Here is a 16645-nt window from a genome sequence, read left to right as displayed (position 1 = left end):
CAGAAACAATTCGAAATATATCTTACAGAAAGGTTACTCCAGCTAAGATTAAAGTTCAAAAATTACTTCAATAATACTTGTGGGGATTTGAAAGATTAAAGAAATATAATTTTATGAAGATGCTTCACAGATCAGCAACTTCTCTATTATGTAAGCCAGTAAATTTGCTTTGGAAAAAGTACATGTTGATAAATCTTCCCAGATATGTTTTCTGTCGATTGATATGATCAGATGTATTTTACTTAAAATTAGGATTGTCTGGAGTTTGGTGGATTTAATTATTTGTAATTACCCAGCTGTTGTCAGCCTGTGGCCATTTTATGACAGTGGTATCTACTATGTGGGTCAGGTTCAACTGTATATCTTCTCAAACACAGATTTAATGTGCTATTGATGAAACCATTACTAGAACCAAATTAAAGTCTGGGCTGATATATTGGTCCATAGGGACCTGTCAGACATGAAAGGAGTAATTAGTATTCATTACTTCATACTCCACAACATTCCAATTATTAATGAACTTCAACTTTTGGACTATGCTATATCTATCACAAGCGTCTTCTCAGACATTTGTTATTAGGAAGAATAAACTAATATTGGTTAAAAAAAAAGGCCCCTAAAACAAACAGAAGTAAAATAAACAAAAACACCATTAATGGCGGAAAACTTCATGAGGGATGTGGCTTTCAGGAGGATGCAAATGTTATCCCACCTGTGTGGGAGGAAGAGGATTGCAGTGAGGACAAGCTGGGTGAATGCTCTGGCCTTGAGTCCCCATCTTTTCCTTGTTTTCAATGCTATCTTGTCTTTACAATGCAAAGGGAAATGTCTGCAATCACAAAAGTAATTGTATGGACATAATAACATAGAATTGTAAAGACAGAAGGGAATAGAAAAATAATCAATGTTTATTTTTGGACATGAGAATAAGATGTCCATCAGAAAATTTACAACAACATAGGTCGGTTTGGGATGTGATCAAGTTAAAATAAAAATTTTTCTGTTCCTGTTCTAATAATCCAAATGGTATCTCTATTATTAAAGCCCTGTTGACCTTTATCCATTAGTTTTCTTTTCCATCATTTTCTCCTTTTTTATTTACTGCATTAGAAGAAAAATATTCTTACTCAACCAATCTATTTTAATCTTGCATGTATATGGATTTTTAAAAACAATTTCTTTTCTTTAGAGTTACATGAACTCACAAGGAAGCATTTGCTTTGGTGAAACAGACATTTGGCAGGTGGAAATAATGCTTTCACTAAAATATCAAACATTATTCCAAAGTACTTTTAAAGCTCTTATAGGCAAGACTAGTATCAAAATGTGGAATGTCTTCAACTTTTTCCATTCAAAAATAAGAGCTGGAAAAAAAATAAGAAGCAGAATACTTCTTCCTAGGAAGAGGCAGTTAATCGTACTGCATACATAACTTGTAATAAAACAAACAAACAAACAAACAAACAAACAGCAGAAGTGCACAAGTCCCTACCTCAGCTCACACTAGTGGTGAGCATGCGAGTTTGTACTAATACTCTGGAAACCAATTTGGTATTATGTTTTAAAGCTGACTGTGCACACGCTCTACAACCTAACTCCAGAATATAAACTCTGAAGAACCTCTTGCTGTGTGCACCTGTAAATGTATATACAAATCTTCAGAGTACTAATATTCATAGTAGCATGGCTTGTAATGGTAGAAAACACGAACACAACTGAAATGTTCCTCAATAAGAATACTGAATAAACAGGAACAGTTATGCCACTGGATATTAGAACAATGAAAATACAACAGAACTAAAAGCAAGAATACAGGTAAGTCTTAGACATGTTAACAGTGGAAAATTCAAGTCCCTTTAGATACACTATGATGACATTTTTGTAAAGCCCCAAATCGAAAAAAAAATAAAGTACTTTAAATAAAGTTTTGAAATGTTAACAAAGTTTAGAATACTACCTTTGGGAGAGGAGGCCCAATGGGGAATGAGAGGAGAATAAGGGTGGCTTTTTTTTAAAAATTTTTAAAAATTTATTTATTTATTTATTTGTTTATTTATTTATTTATTTATAAGAGTGGCTTAAAGAATATCGGTAATTTTTCAGTTCATCGTTTGAATGGAAGATATATATCTAATTTATTATGCTTTATAACTTTTATATGTATCAGCATTAAATAATACAACTTTAATGACAAAAACTCTCTCCTGTTCTCAGGAGTCAACTTAAAACATCAAAAGATGTATGACTGATTTTCTTGTTCACACATCCCACATCCAAAATACAACATGTTACTTCAGGATCTCTGGCTTCGTATCTGATTTATTCTCCCAATCACCAACATACTGCAGTTATTATTGGTTCAAGATTCAAGGGAAATAATATACTTTGACTACCTATTTGTGCTATGTTGTTCATAATTTTTTTTCCTCACCAGGTAAGAAAACATAAATGAAGAAAAAGAGCCTAAACAACTTACTTCAAATCACCAAACTAAAGGGGGGGCAGACCAAGATTTGAACCGAATTTCATCTTACTTCTTGTACCCCAGTATGCTAATTTCTAAAAACCATGCGCTAGCACATAAGTCCCACTTCATAGCCTTGAAGTTCTCTTGAAAATGCTCATGCAGCTAGTTCAAGATCATGGAGTCATCATTGTATTTATCTTCCCTCCCATGCCAAATCCTACAGAAAAGATGGAAAAATATATGTTCAAAGAAAGAATAAGTTCAAAATCATGCTGGAAAGAGTATAAGGAGTAGAAGCCAAAAAAAAAAAAAAAAGAATTTAAAAAACTGATGAAAAATCTCATGGAAAACATTAGCAAAACTAATAATAAATAATCCATGGAAGGCTAATAATAAACATGTCCTATTAACAAAACAATCAAGGAAATATAAAACAAAGCAGCAATGAGAGAAGGATTCTGTTATCTGAGGTTTCTATTGGCTCTCCCTTGTATGATGCCATATTTACTGTGTTCTGTGATTTTTGCCTGTGAACTCCTATACCTTGGAATTATATTGTGTACAGTTCTCTAAAGTCTGGGTTGATGTACATAATTCCAGACAGGATTTTTATTTGCTTCTGCCAAGTACACTGGGACGTGACCAATCTGGTGCCACTTAAAAATAAGTTATTGGTTTGAGATTTTTAGGGCATCTAAGTAAAAATTTGTCTTGAATTTTTTTTTTTGTCTTGAATATTTTTAAGAGAGTTTCTGATTAGGAACTCTCAGGGGACATTTTCTCACTTCTCAGTGCCAAAGTACAGAAAGGAAAGCACTCCTTTCCGCAGGGCTGGGTTTTGTTTAGTTTTTGACAAGTTTACCGTCAAATTGAAGGCTTGGCCCCTTGAGGCTCTAGCATTATACAGCAGCCTCTTAGCAGACTTCACACCCTCAGCTGGCATGGTCCAGGCTCCAGGTATCCATCAAAACAGAAATTCTATGTCATCAGGTTTTAGCCGGTGCCTTCAAGAAGAAAACAAGCTTTGGCGTTCCTTGTCTATCCAATTCCTGCTTTTTAGGTACACTCTTTTTTTTTTTTTTTTTTTTTTTTGGTCAACCAAGGGCCGGAAGGTGTGAATATTTTAACACACTTAGTTGTTTTTCAGCATTCACACATCTAATCTGCCTGAAATAAAAGTCTGTGTTTTTATTGTTTTGACTTTGGTTAACCATCTTTAAAAGACAAAGATGTTTCTTATTCATAGAGAACTTGTAATCTAATACAGATATAGGGCTGAAAAAAAAACCAAAACATAACTTACAAGGGACAGATAAAGGCAAAATATCACAGTGGCCCAGTACAGAATGGACTCGGCATAGGAAGCCCTGAAAGTGGAAACTCAAAATTCCCATTTAATTAATTAAATGGCAGTTGGATTCTGAAAGGAGTGAATTTGGGATTTGTAGAAAGACCATGTAAGTAAAAAATCATATCATATGAGGGGGGAATTAATCTGTGTGAATAAAGGGAGTATGTGATCAAATAGGTAAAACATTTCATAGGCTTCGGAGAAGAGCTTCATTTCAATTTACTGTAACAGGCAACAGAGAATTCTTTTTTTTTTTTTTTTAATAAATTAATTTTTATTGGTGTTCAATTTACCAACATACAGAATAACACCCAGTGCTCATCCCGTCAAGTGTCCCCCTCCGTGCCCGTCACCCATTCACCCCCACCCCCCGCCCTCCTCCCCTTCCACCACCCCTAGTTCATTTCCCAGAGTTAGAAGTCTTTATGTTCTGTGTCCCTTTCTGATATCTCCCACTCATTTCTTCTCCCTTCCCTTATATTCCCGCAACAGAGAATTCTTAATGGGTTCTTCAACAGGCCAGTGATAGAAGCAATATTAGGAAAAGATTATTTTAACCACTCTCTGGGCTGGAGAGGAGTGAGCATACAGAATGTCAGGACATGACTTCATGCAGCAGTCTACATAGTCAGCCAAGATCTCCTTACCAAGCTCCACTGGCTTCTTAGACTTCCTTTCTAGCACCTTCATCTTTGAATGTCTAATAAGCGAGCTCATTGCTTCTTTTCCTACACTTACTCCTATTGCTGTACCACATCTCTCCATGAACCACACCATCATTTAACCTAGCAGAAGACTGTAAATCACCCTTGAACCTTCCTTTTTTCCCTTAACAACATCTCATTAATGACCATGAACTGATGAAGCTAACTCCTTGAGAATTCTTTTGTGGGTCCTCTCTCTCTAGTATCACTGCCTTAGTTTAGGGTCATATCGTGTCTCAACTCGACGACTGCAATTGTTTGGTTATTAGATCCTGGCCCCATGGACCCTAGTCCATGTCCCTTCCATCAGTACTTCATAATGCCGACAGCATGCCCTTCCAGACGCAGATCTGATTACATTACTCCTAGCGTGCCTAAAAGTCTTCACTAGCTTCCCCACTGACATGCTCATGGTTCTCAAGTGAAAATATGGGGACTCCAGATTTGTTACTCGAGGTAGGAAAAGTCTGCTGGTTAAGAACCACTGCTGCTGTCAACTAATGTTACTGATAGGAATGGGCCCCTTTAGTATGTTTGGGGAAAAGAAAAAGAATTATCAATCAATAGGAAAAGGTCAAATTAAAAGTCATCTGTGAGTACCCAAGGATGTCCACACTCTGGGGGGCCTGCCAATCTCTCAGGTCTCAACTTCCCCAGGCCTTACTGTCCTTTATCCCTTCCAACACAAGGCTCTCCACTGATGTGGATCCTATTTGCAGTCCTGCCCAAAGCTGTTAGGCTGTTTTGCGTTTTAATATTTGGTTTATTTCTCTCATTCCAAAATTCTCTTCTTCTACTTGTGTATCTGACAAATGCCCACTCACCTTTCTAGATTCATATTAAATATCAAGGTAATCAAATGTAATTTTTTCCACAAAGCCTTTCTTAGTCTCCACTATGGCAATGATGAATCCCTGCCACATATACTTCTAATGTCACACCAATGGCACCATCTTTCTTTTATTGTTTACAGGGTCTGCCTCTCCCCTAAAGGAAACATAGCTTCCTGAAACCCAGGGTCTCTATCTTATCATGCTGAGGATCTGCAGCCCCTGTACTGTGCCTGGTATAACAGTGCTCAGAGAATTTTTATCAGTGACTGATACAGTATGTAAGGACTCCACCAGCACTCAGATTCTCTGGGGAAAGATACTAAATATATCTGCAAGAGAGAGGGAAGTAGGAAAAACTGGAGATACAGATATGAATTTATACTCATGTAAGTCATTGTTCCCATATGTAAGAGTTTAGGAACCAGGATCATTAACATAATAACTGCATGCGATAATCACCATTTCTTATATTCTTATGGATCATTTTCAATTCTCTTGGCCTTTACAAAAAAATGTTGGAACGATATGATCAGTTCTATAAAACCTAAAAGAGAGTACCTATTCAGGAAATAATATAATTTGGAATAAGTTGCTCTAGACTGTGATAAAGCCTTGATGTTTTATGAAAATAATTTGTTTCTGAAATATAAGACTTCTGGGATTCACAATAATATGTAACTATATCTATCCTGAGGAAAAATCATGACTCAAATTTATTAGGCCCTGGAAGTTTTAAATTTTATATACATATATGTAATTAAACTTATTTTTATATCTGTTATATATTATTTATATTATATATTTAAATACATAATATGTAAAATTATACATGTTTATAATATATTTAAATGATATAAATATATACATATATATATAGAGAGAGAGAGAAGAAGAGAGGAAAATCACCAAATTCTTACACTTAAATTGTGTTACTAAAGGTCCAAGTTAAAGCTAGAGAATGTGCATTTCACGATGAAACATTTTAGGCCTTCCTAATATAGTCAAAGCCTTAATAACAAAGATTTCACTTCAGTGACATTCAAGATTTTACACTATATTTTTAACACATCAGACACGGCTACAATTATATTTATGTCAGAGTTGCAGTTTGTCAAGTAGCTTATTAGAGTTTTCTAAATGCATGGCTGGGTAAATTTTGGCTTATTAAACAATTATAAGTTGTCAGTCACTATAAATGGATTTGCTCATATAATAAATACTAGTTGGCTAGGGGCCATTTAAAAAACACAAGTCAGTTATCCTTAAGTAGACCTATTTCCACTTAGAATGGACAGGAATAAACTGGTGATGAGAAAGGAGACCGTTAACTTTGAGGCAGAGACTGGGTGTCAAAGCAGGGTGTTGGAGAAATTCTGAAATGGTATCTCTTTGAAGAAAAGAGCCCACCAACAAAGAGAAGGAAACCCAGTGAAATAAGTGTAGTGAATGTAGGTTCCACACAGAGCCCATGGAATGCCATAACCCCTGTGAGCCTACAAAGGCTTGGTCAGAGACACACTTGCTGAATGTGACCTTTAACACATGCATAGAAAGTGCTGTGATGGGGATTCCTGGGTGGCTCAGGGGTTGAGCATCTGCCTTTGGCTCAGGGTATGATACCGGGGTCCTGGGATTGAGTCCCACATCAGGCTCCTCCCAGGGAGCGTGCTTTTCCCTCTGCCTATGTCTCTGCCTCTCTCTGTGCCTCTCATGAATAAATAAATAAAATCTTAAAAAAGAAAAAAAAAAAGAGAAAGTGCTATGATAACCCCTGGGAAATGGCTTCCCCACCCGTAGTAGAATGTTCTGGAGAGTGGGGTGTCCAGGGGAATGGCAGCTGATTGGAACATCACTTAGAGCTCTAAGCAGTTCTTAGTTGTTGGTGGCATTGCTGCTGGTATGGGAATGATTTTCAGGGTCCACTAATGAATTAAAAAATATATATATATGTTATATACATATTGCAAACTTATTAGAAAAAAGAGAACTAGCCCAGTAAACCTCTCATTTTGTGGATGCCATTACTTTAGTTGAAGTGGAGTGAAACCAAAAACAGTGAATGGACTTTGAATTATCCTATTGAAAAATATTTAATAAACAAGGATACAAAAGATAGGTGGTTTAGGTAAATACACGAAAGGTGTCTTGCCAAATCTTAAACTACTTTGGTATGAACTGATAAAGGAACAACTACTCTCAGATTTGTGACAGATTTTTTGGTTTATCAATCAGGGACTGGACAACATGAATCTAAATCTATCAAAGAAATAGTCTGAAAGTCTGGGTCATGTTGAGGTTGCTTCTGACTTGGAACGGAGCTGCCATGGAATGGAAACTCAGAGACATCATCAAGAAGATTCCGATGGACTGCACTGATTTTGAACCTAACAGAAGCTGCTGATCACATTCATATGCAGCACAAAAAAAATTCAACAATACTTACTTCCCTTTTTTAATCGTGTTTCTGCCAAGCAGTGGATCAAGGACTGGGTCTATTGTTTCCTCCAGATTTTCAACTAAGATGACATCTCCAAAGACCAAAGCAGTTTCAATGGCATTCAAAAACCTTGAAATTCAATCAGAATTGAGATAATAAAATGTATATAAGCACAGGGAAAATGTTCAGAATTATTTATATTAAATTATATTTGATTTAATGTAGACTTTTTTTAATGAGACAGACTTAGAGAAATCTGTTTCATGAAGTATTCAAGTAGATTACATAGAAATTCATGATTAGATTTTGAGATGAATTACACAGTGATATTTTCCAAGTGAAATTCAACAGTATGAATAAGTCTATGTGTAAATTAGTTCTTTTGACAGTAACCATGGTTCAGACAAATGCAACTTACCCAAACATCATAAATTTAAATTCATTTAATGAGTCCTTTTTTGATAAAAAAATTCAAAATATATTGAATACCTTGTGGTTTTGTCAAATATTCATTTTTTTAAACCTTAGTTTCGGTCATGATAAGTGGTAAATTATCATTATACTACATTCTCCCTCTCCAAAAATAGGCTCTCCCCCTCAAAAATAATTTCCTCCAAGTATTCAGATAAGCTAGGAGTACATATATCTGTATGACAGAAATTTCTTATTTCGTTTTATATGTGAAAAGATGATAAAAGGGTCAAATCAAATACCAGTAAGTCTAAAATTATTTAATATTAACTGAACACCAACTATGTACACAACAACTTTATTTATCAGACAGTATTGTCATGAGGACCTAATGACAGAAAGTCTTGGAGTAGACTCCGTTTTCAAAAGCAATATATAAAACTTGACTAAGAAATTCTCTTTAGGCATTTAACATTGGGACTTGCAGCCATGCTAAAATTCTACAATAGGTGAGATATATATTCAGGAATAGGATTCTAATCCACTGACAATTCCTGTGTTGGCATATACCAAATGCCCCAAAGGATTACAGTCCCTCCTATTCCATTCTTGGTCTTAAGAAACTGACTAATTTTTCCACTCGGGTGCAGTGTTTGATTTCATCTTCAACCTAATTTCATCTTCAGGTAAGTGGATGCCATGTAACAGAAATGCCCGTTCAGCAAAGATGTTTTACGTGAAAGATGAGCAAGCAGATAAACAAGAGATGTCATACTGTCACGTCACAATAGCAGAGCAGTCTAGCAAGTGCCTGGACTCTGTAAAAATCAGACCCATTTCACAGTAGCTAAACACAAGGCCAATTCTCCCAATTTCACATACCCTTTCTGGCCCAAATGTGTGACTTTCAAGTCAGTTCCGTACTTATTCTTGATCCACTTAATTCCCTGTTGCTGGGGATCTATCATCAGCGGCCAGCGCTCACAGTGTGTTAGGATGGTGGCATTTTCGGTGGACATCCTGTCATTGGGGAGTCCTTCGTTATTCCAGGTGGCAATGGTAGCGTCATCCGTCAACATGGCAATCACATCCAGGCCTTCAGTTATTGGGATGGAAACCTTGAAAATCAGAGTTGAATGCAATAAATGGCCAGCATCGCGAGGCAAATGACTCACTGTAACAGACAAGAAAATGAGAGACCAAAACCAAGACAACACATGCAAATTCTCTTTGGGAGCTCTGAAGCCACTGTGAAATACGATCTGACCCCGATCAGCACAGTATTTACCTCCCTGAATTCTGTCAAATGCAGTATTCAACATCTGGTTTATTACTGCATCTGATGTCAAGGGAAAGAGACTTGGCCCTACATCTATGGCTGCTCCAATAGGGAGGGGGGGACTGAGACACTAGGGAGGACTATAGGACCACAGAAGTGTACTTGCCCCATGGGTTAATCACCCCACATAAGCAATGCCATATACAATATCTTGCCCAGGCAACTCATCCTGTGGTACAGGCCCCACACTATGAAGAGATGACTTCTCTTTCATGGATAGGTTCCATGGAATGTATTCAGTCTGCTGGCACTCGATCAGCTTACTGGCTGTACCTAGGAGCTGAGATTGGAGCCTCTCCACTGAGAGGGAACCACCTGCCCTGTGATTGTGGAAAGTAGCATTGCAAAATGAGGAGATAGCTCCTTTAAGAGAGAGGAAGAAACCTATTTTTAATTAATTAAGATATTATTTATTTATTCATGAGAGACAGAGAGAGGGGCAGAGATACAGGTGGAGGGAGAAGCAGGCTCCATGCAGGGAGCCTGATGTGGGACTTGATCCTGGAACTCTGGATCACGTCCTGAGCAGATGCTCAACCACTGAGCCACCCAGGCATCCCCCTATTTTATTTTAAAAATACTTATTGACTTATTTATTTGGGGGTGGGAAAGATTGCATCTATGTGCAAGCATGGGGCAGGGGTGGGGAGGTGGGTGCCAGCGGCAGGGGGAGGGTGGCAGACTCCCTGCTGAGAGCACAGAACCCTACATGGCTTGATCTCACGACCCTGGGATCATGATCTGAGCTGAAATCATATGTCAGATGCTCAGAACTGAATGAGCCACCCACATGCCCCAGACACCAGTTTTAAAGAATTAGGCTCATTCTTTACAAAAGTAGACTTTACAAAAAATAATCAAGATTATAGAAAAGAATTTATTAAGGAATTTATTCATTTGGTCATTAATCACCAATATTTATGGAGCACCTCCTATGTAATAAACACTATCTGGAGGCTGGGTAGAGGGTAACATGGAAACATGTCTCAGAAGAGAGTGCAGTAAGAGCCCTACTTAGAGCGGGCCGGTGGGATGGGGTGGGATGGGGTGTAGCAGCAGCAGGAGTCAAGACCTGTTGGTCGGCCATGGATCTTCATCGAAGAAAATGCTGGAAGAGTTCTTACAGTAGAGCTGCGATGCAAATTAATGTCAATACATCCTAGGAAAAGTAGCACAATATTCCTACTGTCTCTGACCCCGGTGTTATCTTAGAAATAAATCAAACTCTATCTCCTATTGATATGAGCAACAAGCTTTGCTATTGACACACAGCTTTCTTAAAGACACAAGAAAATTGGTATCTTTTAGAATAAGCAGCCTCCCATTAGCAAGGGATCTGTGGCTTTACCTTCTTCTCTTTTACTTAATGCAAACAACCTGAAACAACTGGAGGCTTCAAATAACTTTAATTTCTGATGCTAAAAGGAATAAGAGATGGTATACATGTAGATCTTTGTGTCCAAATTTGATAGTTTGAATTGTCTGAGCACCCACTGGGCACACGGTTGAGTGCAGGGGATTAAAGAGAACCCCCTACCATGTTTACATGGTCAGTCTAATCTAGTAGGGGAAATCAAGCAGGTAGCTCACATTAAAGAAGATCATAATTGCTGTGCACTACTTTGAGACTTAAATTTTTAGAAACAAATTTTAGGATATATTCTTTTTTAAAAGATTTTATTTATTTATTCATGAGAGGTAGAGAGAGAGAGAGAGAGGGAGAGGGAGAGGGAGAGGGAGAGGGAGAGGGAGAGAGAGAGAGAGAGAGAGAGAGAGAGAGAGGTAGAGACACAGGCAGAGGGAGAAGCAGGCTCCATGCAGGGAGCCCGATGTGGGACTCGATCCCAGGTCTCCAGGATCACACCCTGGGCTGAAGGCAGCGCTAAACTGCTGAGCCACCCGGGATGCCCTTTAGGATATATTCTTGATAGTATTATGTTCAAATAGGTAGTTGCATCAGTACATCAAGAAATTTTCTTCGTTAGAATATTTTTTTAGATATTTACAATAGTCATTATTTTCACAATAAACTTTAACCTAGGTTTAGGTAGGGGAAAATAAACCTCATTTCACATGTATCTTCTTTTTAATTCATTCTTCTCTTCAGAATTCCTCAAAGGACTCTGCAGAAAGGAAAATAAACCTGGAAACCCAGTGCATAAAGGGAGTGCTTTAAGTCTCAAGTCAGCTTTGCAAGTCTGTAAGGCTTCATCTAGTTGCTTCATTAAGTAGCATCAATTTAAGTGTCACCCAGATGCTACTAGGAGATGAGCTGGCAAGGGGGTGTGAGGAGAGGAGTGGGAGGGGTAGGTGGGAAAAAGAAACTCTCCTCTGCAGAAAAAAAGCTTCTACTGGAGAGAAAGAAAGGTCTGGAAGTACATGCCATGAGCTAACCCACACTAATTCTAACACCAAATGTGTATCAGAATCATCTGGAAGCTGACCAAGTGGTATATGCCAAAGGAAAAACGTAAACTTCCTGATGAGGTCACACTTGCATATCTCAAAGGAACTCAAGCACACTATTGTTGGGATTGCAAACTGGTGCAGCCATTGTGGAAAACAGTAGGGAGGTTCCTTAAAAAATTAAAAATAGAATCATCATATGGTCCAGGACTTGTATTACTGGCTGTTTACTCAAAGAACATGAAAACACTAATCCAAAAGGACATATGCACCCTATGTTTACTTCAGTTATTATTTAGAATAGCCAAATTATGGAAGCAACCCAAGTGTCTATTGATAGAAGAATGCATAAAGATGTGTAATATATTCAACAGAATATTATTCAGCCATAAAAAAGAATGAAATCTTGCCATTTGCAACCACATGGTTTGTGGTTAGAGAGTATAATGCTGAGTGAAGTCAGTGAGAGAAAGACAAATATCATATGATTTCACTCCATGTGGAATTTAAGAAACAAATGAACATAGGAAAAAAGAGACAAACCAAAAAAAGAGACTCTTCTTCAATACAGAGAACAGACTGCTGGGAACCCTGGGTGGCGCAGTGGTTTAGCGCCCACCTTTGGCCCAGGGCGCGATCCTGGAGACCCGGGATCGAATCCCACGTCGGGCTCCCAGTGTATGGAGCCTGCTTCTCCCTCTGCCTGTGTCTCTGCCTCTCTCTCTCTCTCTCTGTGTATGTGACTATCATAAATAAATAAAAAATTTAAAAAAAAAAAAGAGAACAGACTGCTGGTTACCTGGCGGAATCGGAGGGATGGGTGAAATTGGTGATGGGGGTCAGAGACTACACTCCTGGTGAGCACTGGATAATGTACCCAAGTGCTGTACCCCGTACACCTCAAACTAATGTAACACTGCATATTAATTATACTGAAATCAGAATAAAAAGACGAAATGTGAAGTTGCTGAATTAAAAAAACAAAAAAGCCCCACATTTCTCCTCACAGGATGGTGACAAAGCTACTAATATTTAGAAGGCTTTAAGTGTTTACAAAATTTATTCATCTACATTCCCTCTTTTCAATATCTCATGTAACTTATAGTTCTCCAAAGCAGAGATCTCTGTTTTCGCGTAGGATGCTGAGGCTTAGAAAGGCTAACAGCACGAATAGCTCCATGTTTTGTTCTGTCTAGGAGCTGCGAGGTCAGGTTGATGAGCAGAGTGTAAACGCCTCCATGAACCTGTCCACGCCCCGTTTGTGTGCCCAGAGGACAACAACTCTGGATGAAACAACTTGGGATACCATTTTCCTTGGGCGTACAGGCCCTGTATGCCCACTACCTCTGTCTTGTTTGGTCACCACCCAAAACAATTTGGATGTTAACAATTTTGAGTTAACTCTTTGGATGGAAACAATTTTGAGTAACAGTGTAATTTGGACCCTCAAGGCCACACTACTATGCTGCTGTTTCTTCTCCATCCATCCTCCAGACTCACGCCCCCGAGACCGCACATTCTGACAATGCTTCTTCCCACATGCCCTTTAGCATCCTGGTCCTATGTGGACCAAATTACCTTGCTCCCACTAGCTGCTCATCTTCACCAAAATTCCAGTTCTCACCAAGGGCAGTAATTCTTAACCCTATGCTGCATACTGGAATGTACGAGGGCTTTCAAACACTGCCAACATGTAGCCTCCCATCACTAATGACTCGACTTCAACTAACATGAATATATTTTAAAAGTTCCCTCCTACATGATCTCAACATGAGGCTGGGGTGCAAGCACGAGTTTCCTTGGGTCTCACTTCACTTGAGGCTTTCTCAAGTAGACAGTTTCCTTAATACTCTCAATACTCAAAATGTGCATGGGAAAGAACTGTCATTTTTCTTACTTCCCTACAGATCATTCCAAGACCACTGGTCTTTCATTTTTCAATTTAAAAAAAGCCACTTTTGAGGCTCATGGAGTCCAGTTATACAATCCGCTATATGTCTCCTCATCTTCATTATTAAGGACATAGCTATTGGTCCTTCTCGCCTTTCTAAGTTTTGCTATCCACCTGTGGCAATGTCGGTGCCCACATCGATAACGAATCTAATTTCAGGCCTTGACATCCTTCATGCCAAAGCTCTGCATTTCCTTTCCACTCCAGCATTCTGGGAGAAAAGGCAGAGGGAGAGTAAAGTAACAGAACCACCTGGGAAGATAACACAACATCACCATCTCTGGGTTCCCCTACAGCCCCCCACTCCCAATGATGGTGACATGTTTTTGATAAGGGGTTATAATATCTCTTTCCTTAGATGACAAATGCTGTTTCAGACCTTGTAATAATCTGAAATCATTTTATTGAAATCTAAACACCTAATACCCACTTCTTTAAACATGATCGTCTATACCTCTCACCTTTAAATATAATATTTACTATAACCAACAGTAGTAAGATATCTAGTCTCTTACCTACCATGTATTTTTTTATTATGGATATATATATAATATATAACCATATGGATATATATATTTTATATATATTTATATATATTATATATTATTAAATTTTGCCATTTGGGCCATTTTTCTGCATCCAGTTCAGTGGCATTAAGTACATTCACACTGTCATTACCATTACCATTACCACCATCCATCTCAAGTTTTTTATCTTCCCAACCTGAAACTCCATATCCATTAAGCAAGAATTCCCCAACCCCCTCTTCCTGCAGCTCCTGGCCACTACCACTGTACTTTCTATGAATCTGACCACTTTAGATACTACACAGAAGTAGAATCACACAATCTTTGTCCTTTTATGACTGGCTTATTTCACTTAGCATAATGTCTACGAGGTTCATCCATGTTGTAGCATGTGAGAGGAGTTCCCTCCTCTCTAACACTGAATAATATTCCATTATACGTATATGCCACATTTGGTTTATCGTTCATCTACTGAGGGCTACTTGGATCGCTTCCACCTTTTGGCTACAGTGAATCATGCTGCTATGAACAAATATACAAGTATTCGAGTCTCTGCTTTTACTACTTTTGGGTGTATACCCACAAATGGAATTGCTGAATCATTTGGTAATTCTGCTTTTAATTTTTTGAAAAACTTCACGATATTTTTAACCACAAATTTCTGGCTCCACTTGCATCTCTATCTAGCTTAATTAGCACCTTCCATTCCTTAGCTGTTCCTCTGCCTGTCCCATGACCTTCTCTGCCTTTGTTTCCTTCTGGCTTATCTGACCTGGCTGTCATCTTCTGGTCCTCCCTTTTTTGCTTTTACACTTAAAAAAGAAAACAACATTTATGTATTTATATTAGACACAGAGAGAGAGAGAGAGTGACTGAGCAAGAGCAGGAGGGGCAGAGGAAGAGGGAGAGAGAATCTCAAGCAGACTCTATGCTCAGCACAGAGCCCAAAATGGGGATCGATCTCACACTCCTGAGATCATGACTTGAGCTGAATCAAGAACCAATTGTACCACACCATCCAGGAACGCCCCCCCCCCTTTTTTTTTTTTGCTCTCACACTCTATTACGGATGAAGACCTTATTACTGTGACTACAAATTTATCTTTTTCAAGTTCATCCTTGGTTTCTTAAAGCTGCTTGGCAACAATTAACATCTATTTTCCTATTTCCCTCAATGGGCATTTTTGATGTTTTTACCACTCTCTTCACACATGCTCTCCTGATTCCAATTTGCTCATCTTTGGCCAGATGGTACTGCATTTTCCTAGCTTCCCAAGAGGAGAAAGACCAGCAGGTGAGGCTGCATCAACTTTCTATCAGTTTCTCTGCCTCTGACCACCTTTGTCTCCTCCCTCCCACCTGAGTTCAAAGAGTCTTGCTTCTACTATCCGAGGGTCATTCTACTGACCTCTATTCTGGAGCCCATTTCCTCCCAGCTTCTGGTGGCTCATCCCTTTTCACCCTTCCATCCTCCACAATTCCTTTTCCATTTCTTCTCTGGAAACAGATCCATGCTCTCATCTCACTCACATTGAAGAACCAACCCTGCACACACTCCATGTCTCTAACTAGGTTCTCTGCTTACCTCCTTACTATCATGGGCAAATTCCTCCCAGAATCATCTGTCTTTTCCTTCTACTTCCTCACCTCCCACTTACTGTGTAACTCAGTGCAATCTGGCTTCCTGGCTTGTTACACCTTCGTGGTCACAGAAGACCTTCACATTTCCATGTGTCATGGCATTTTCAGTTCTTAATTCTTCCCTCACTTGTCTCTGTGGCTTTGGCATCACTGACCATTCCCATGTTTATACTCTTGTCTCCCATGGCACCCCGTATGCCTGAGGTGTTCTCCAATCTTTACACTTTCTTCATCTTTCTCTACTTCCCACTTACATGTCAGCACCAAGTCAGTTCACTTTACTCTAAAGCTCCTCTGATGTGATGTCACCTCCCGAGTGCAGTTCTAACAATCACCTACACACATCGATGACTCCCAAAGCTGACTCTCCACCCAATAACTCTTACCCAGGTCCCTACTGGTCATCAACTCTTGAATGCTTCAGAGACACTGTGCAATCATCTTCCTAAAACCTTCAGCTCTTTTTCCAAACCAATTTCAATCTCTGGGAATGGCACCTGCACATACTATCCTATCTCCCCCTCACTCCCATATGCAATCCGACATTTTGTTTCACCAGCTCTTCCTCCATGTCTCTT

General features: G+C 38.8%; 1 protein-coding gene across 1 annotated transcript in view; it reads right to left on the bottom strand.

Moving 5' to 3' along the window:
• Window positions 1-16645, bottom strand: part of DNAH11 (dynein axonemal heavy chain 11) — a 299232-nt gene that overhangs the window by 63338 nt on the left and 219249 nt on the right. Inside the window, exons 62-63 of the mRNA XM_055314731.1 lie at window positions 9086-9321; window positions 7799-7921 (exon numbers count right to left, since the gene is read on the bottom strand). Of these exons, the coding sequence (XP_055170706.1) occupies window positions 7799-7921; window positions 9086-9321 (359 nt within the window). The remainder of the gene's footprint in view (window positions 1-7798; window positions 7922-9085; window positions 9322-16645) is intronic.

The sequence above is a fragment of the Nyctereutes procyonoides genome, unplaced genomic scaffold (genome assembly GCF_905146905.1).
Source record: "Nyctereutes procyonoides isolate TBG_1078 unplaced genomic scaffold, NYPRO_anot_genome, whole genome shotgun sequence".
NCBI lineage: Eukaryota > Metazoa > Chordata > Mammalia > Carnivora > Canidae > Nyctereutes > Nyctereutes procyonoides.
Note: the sequence above shows the minus strand (reverse complement) of the source record. Positions and strands in the feature narration are given on the sequence as shown.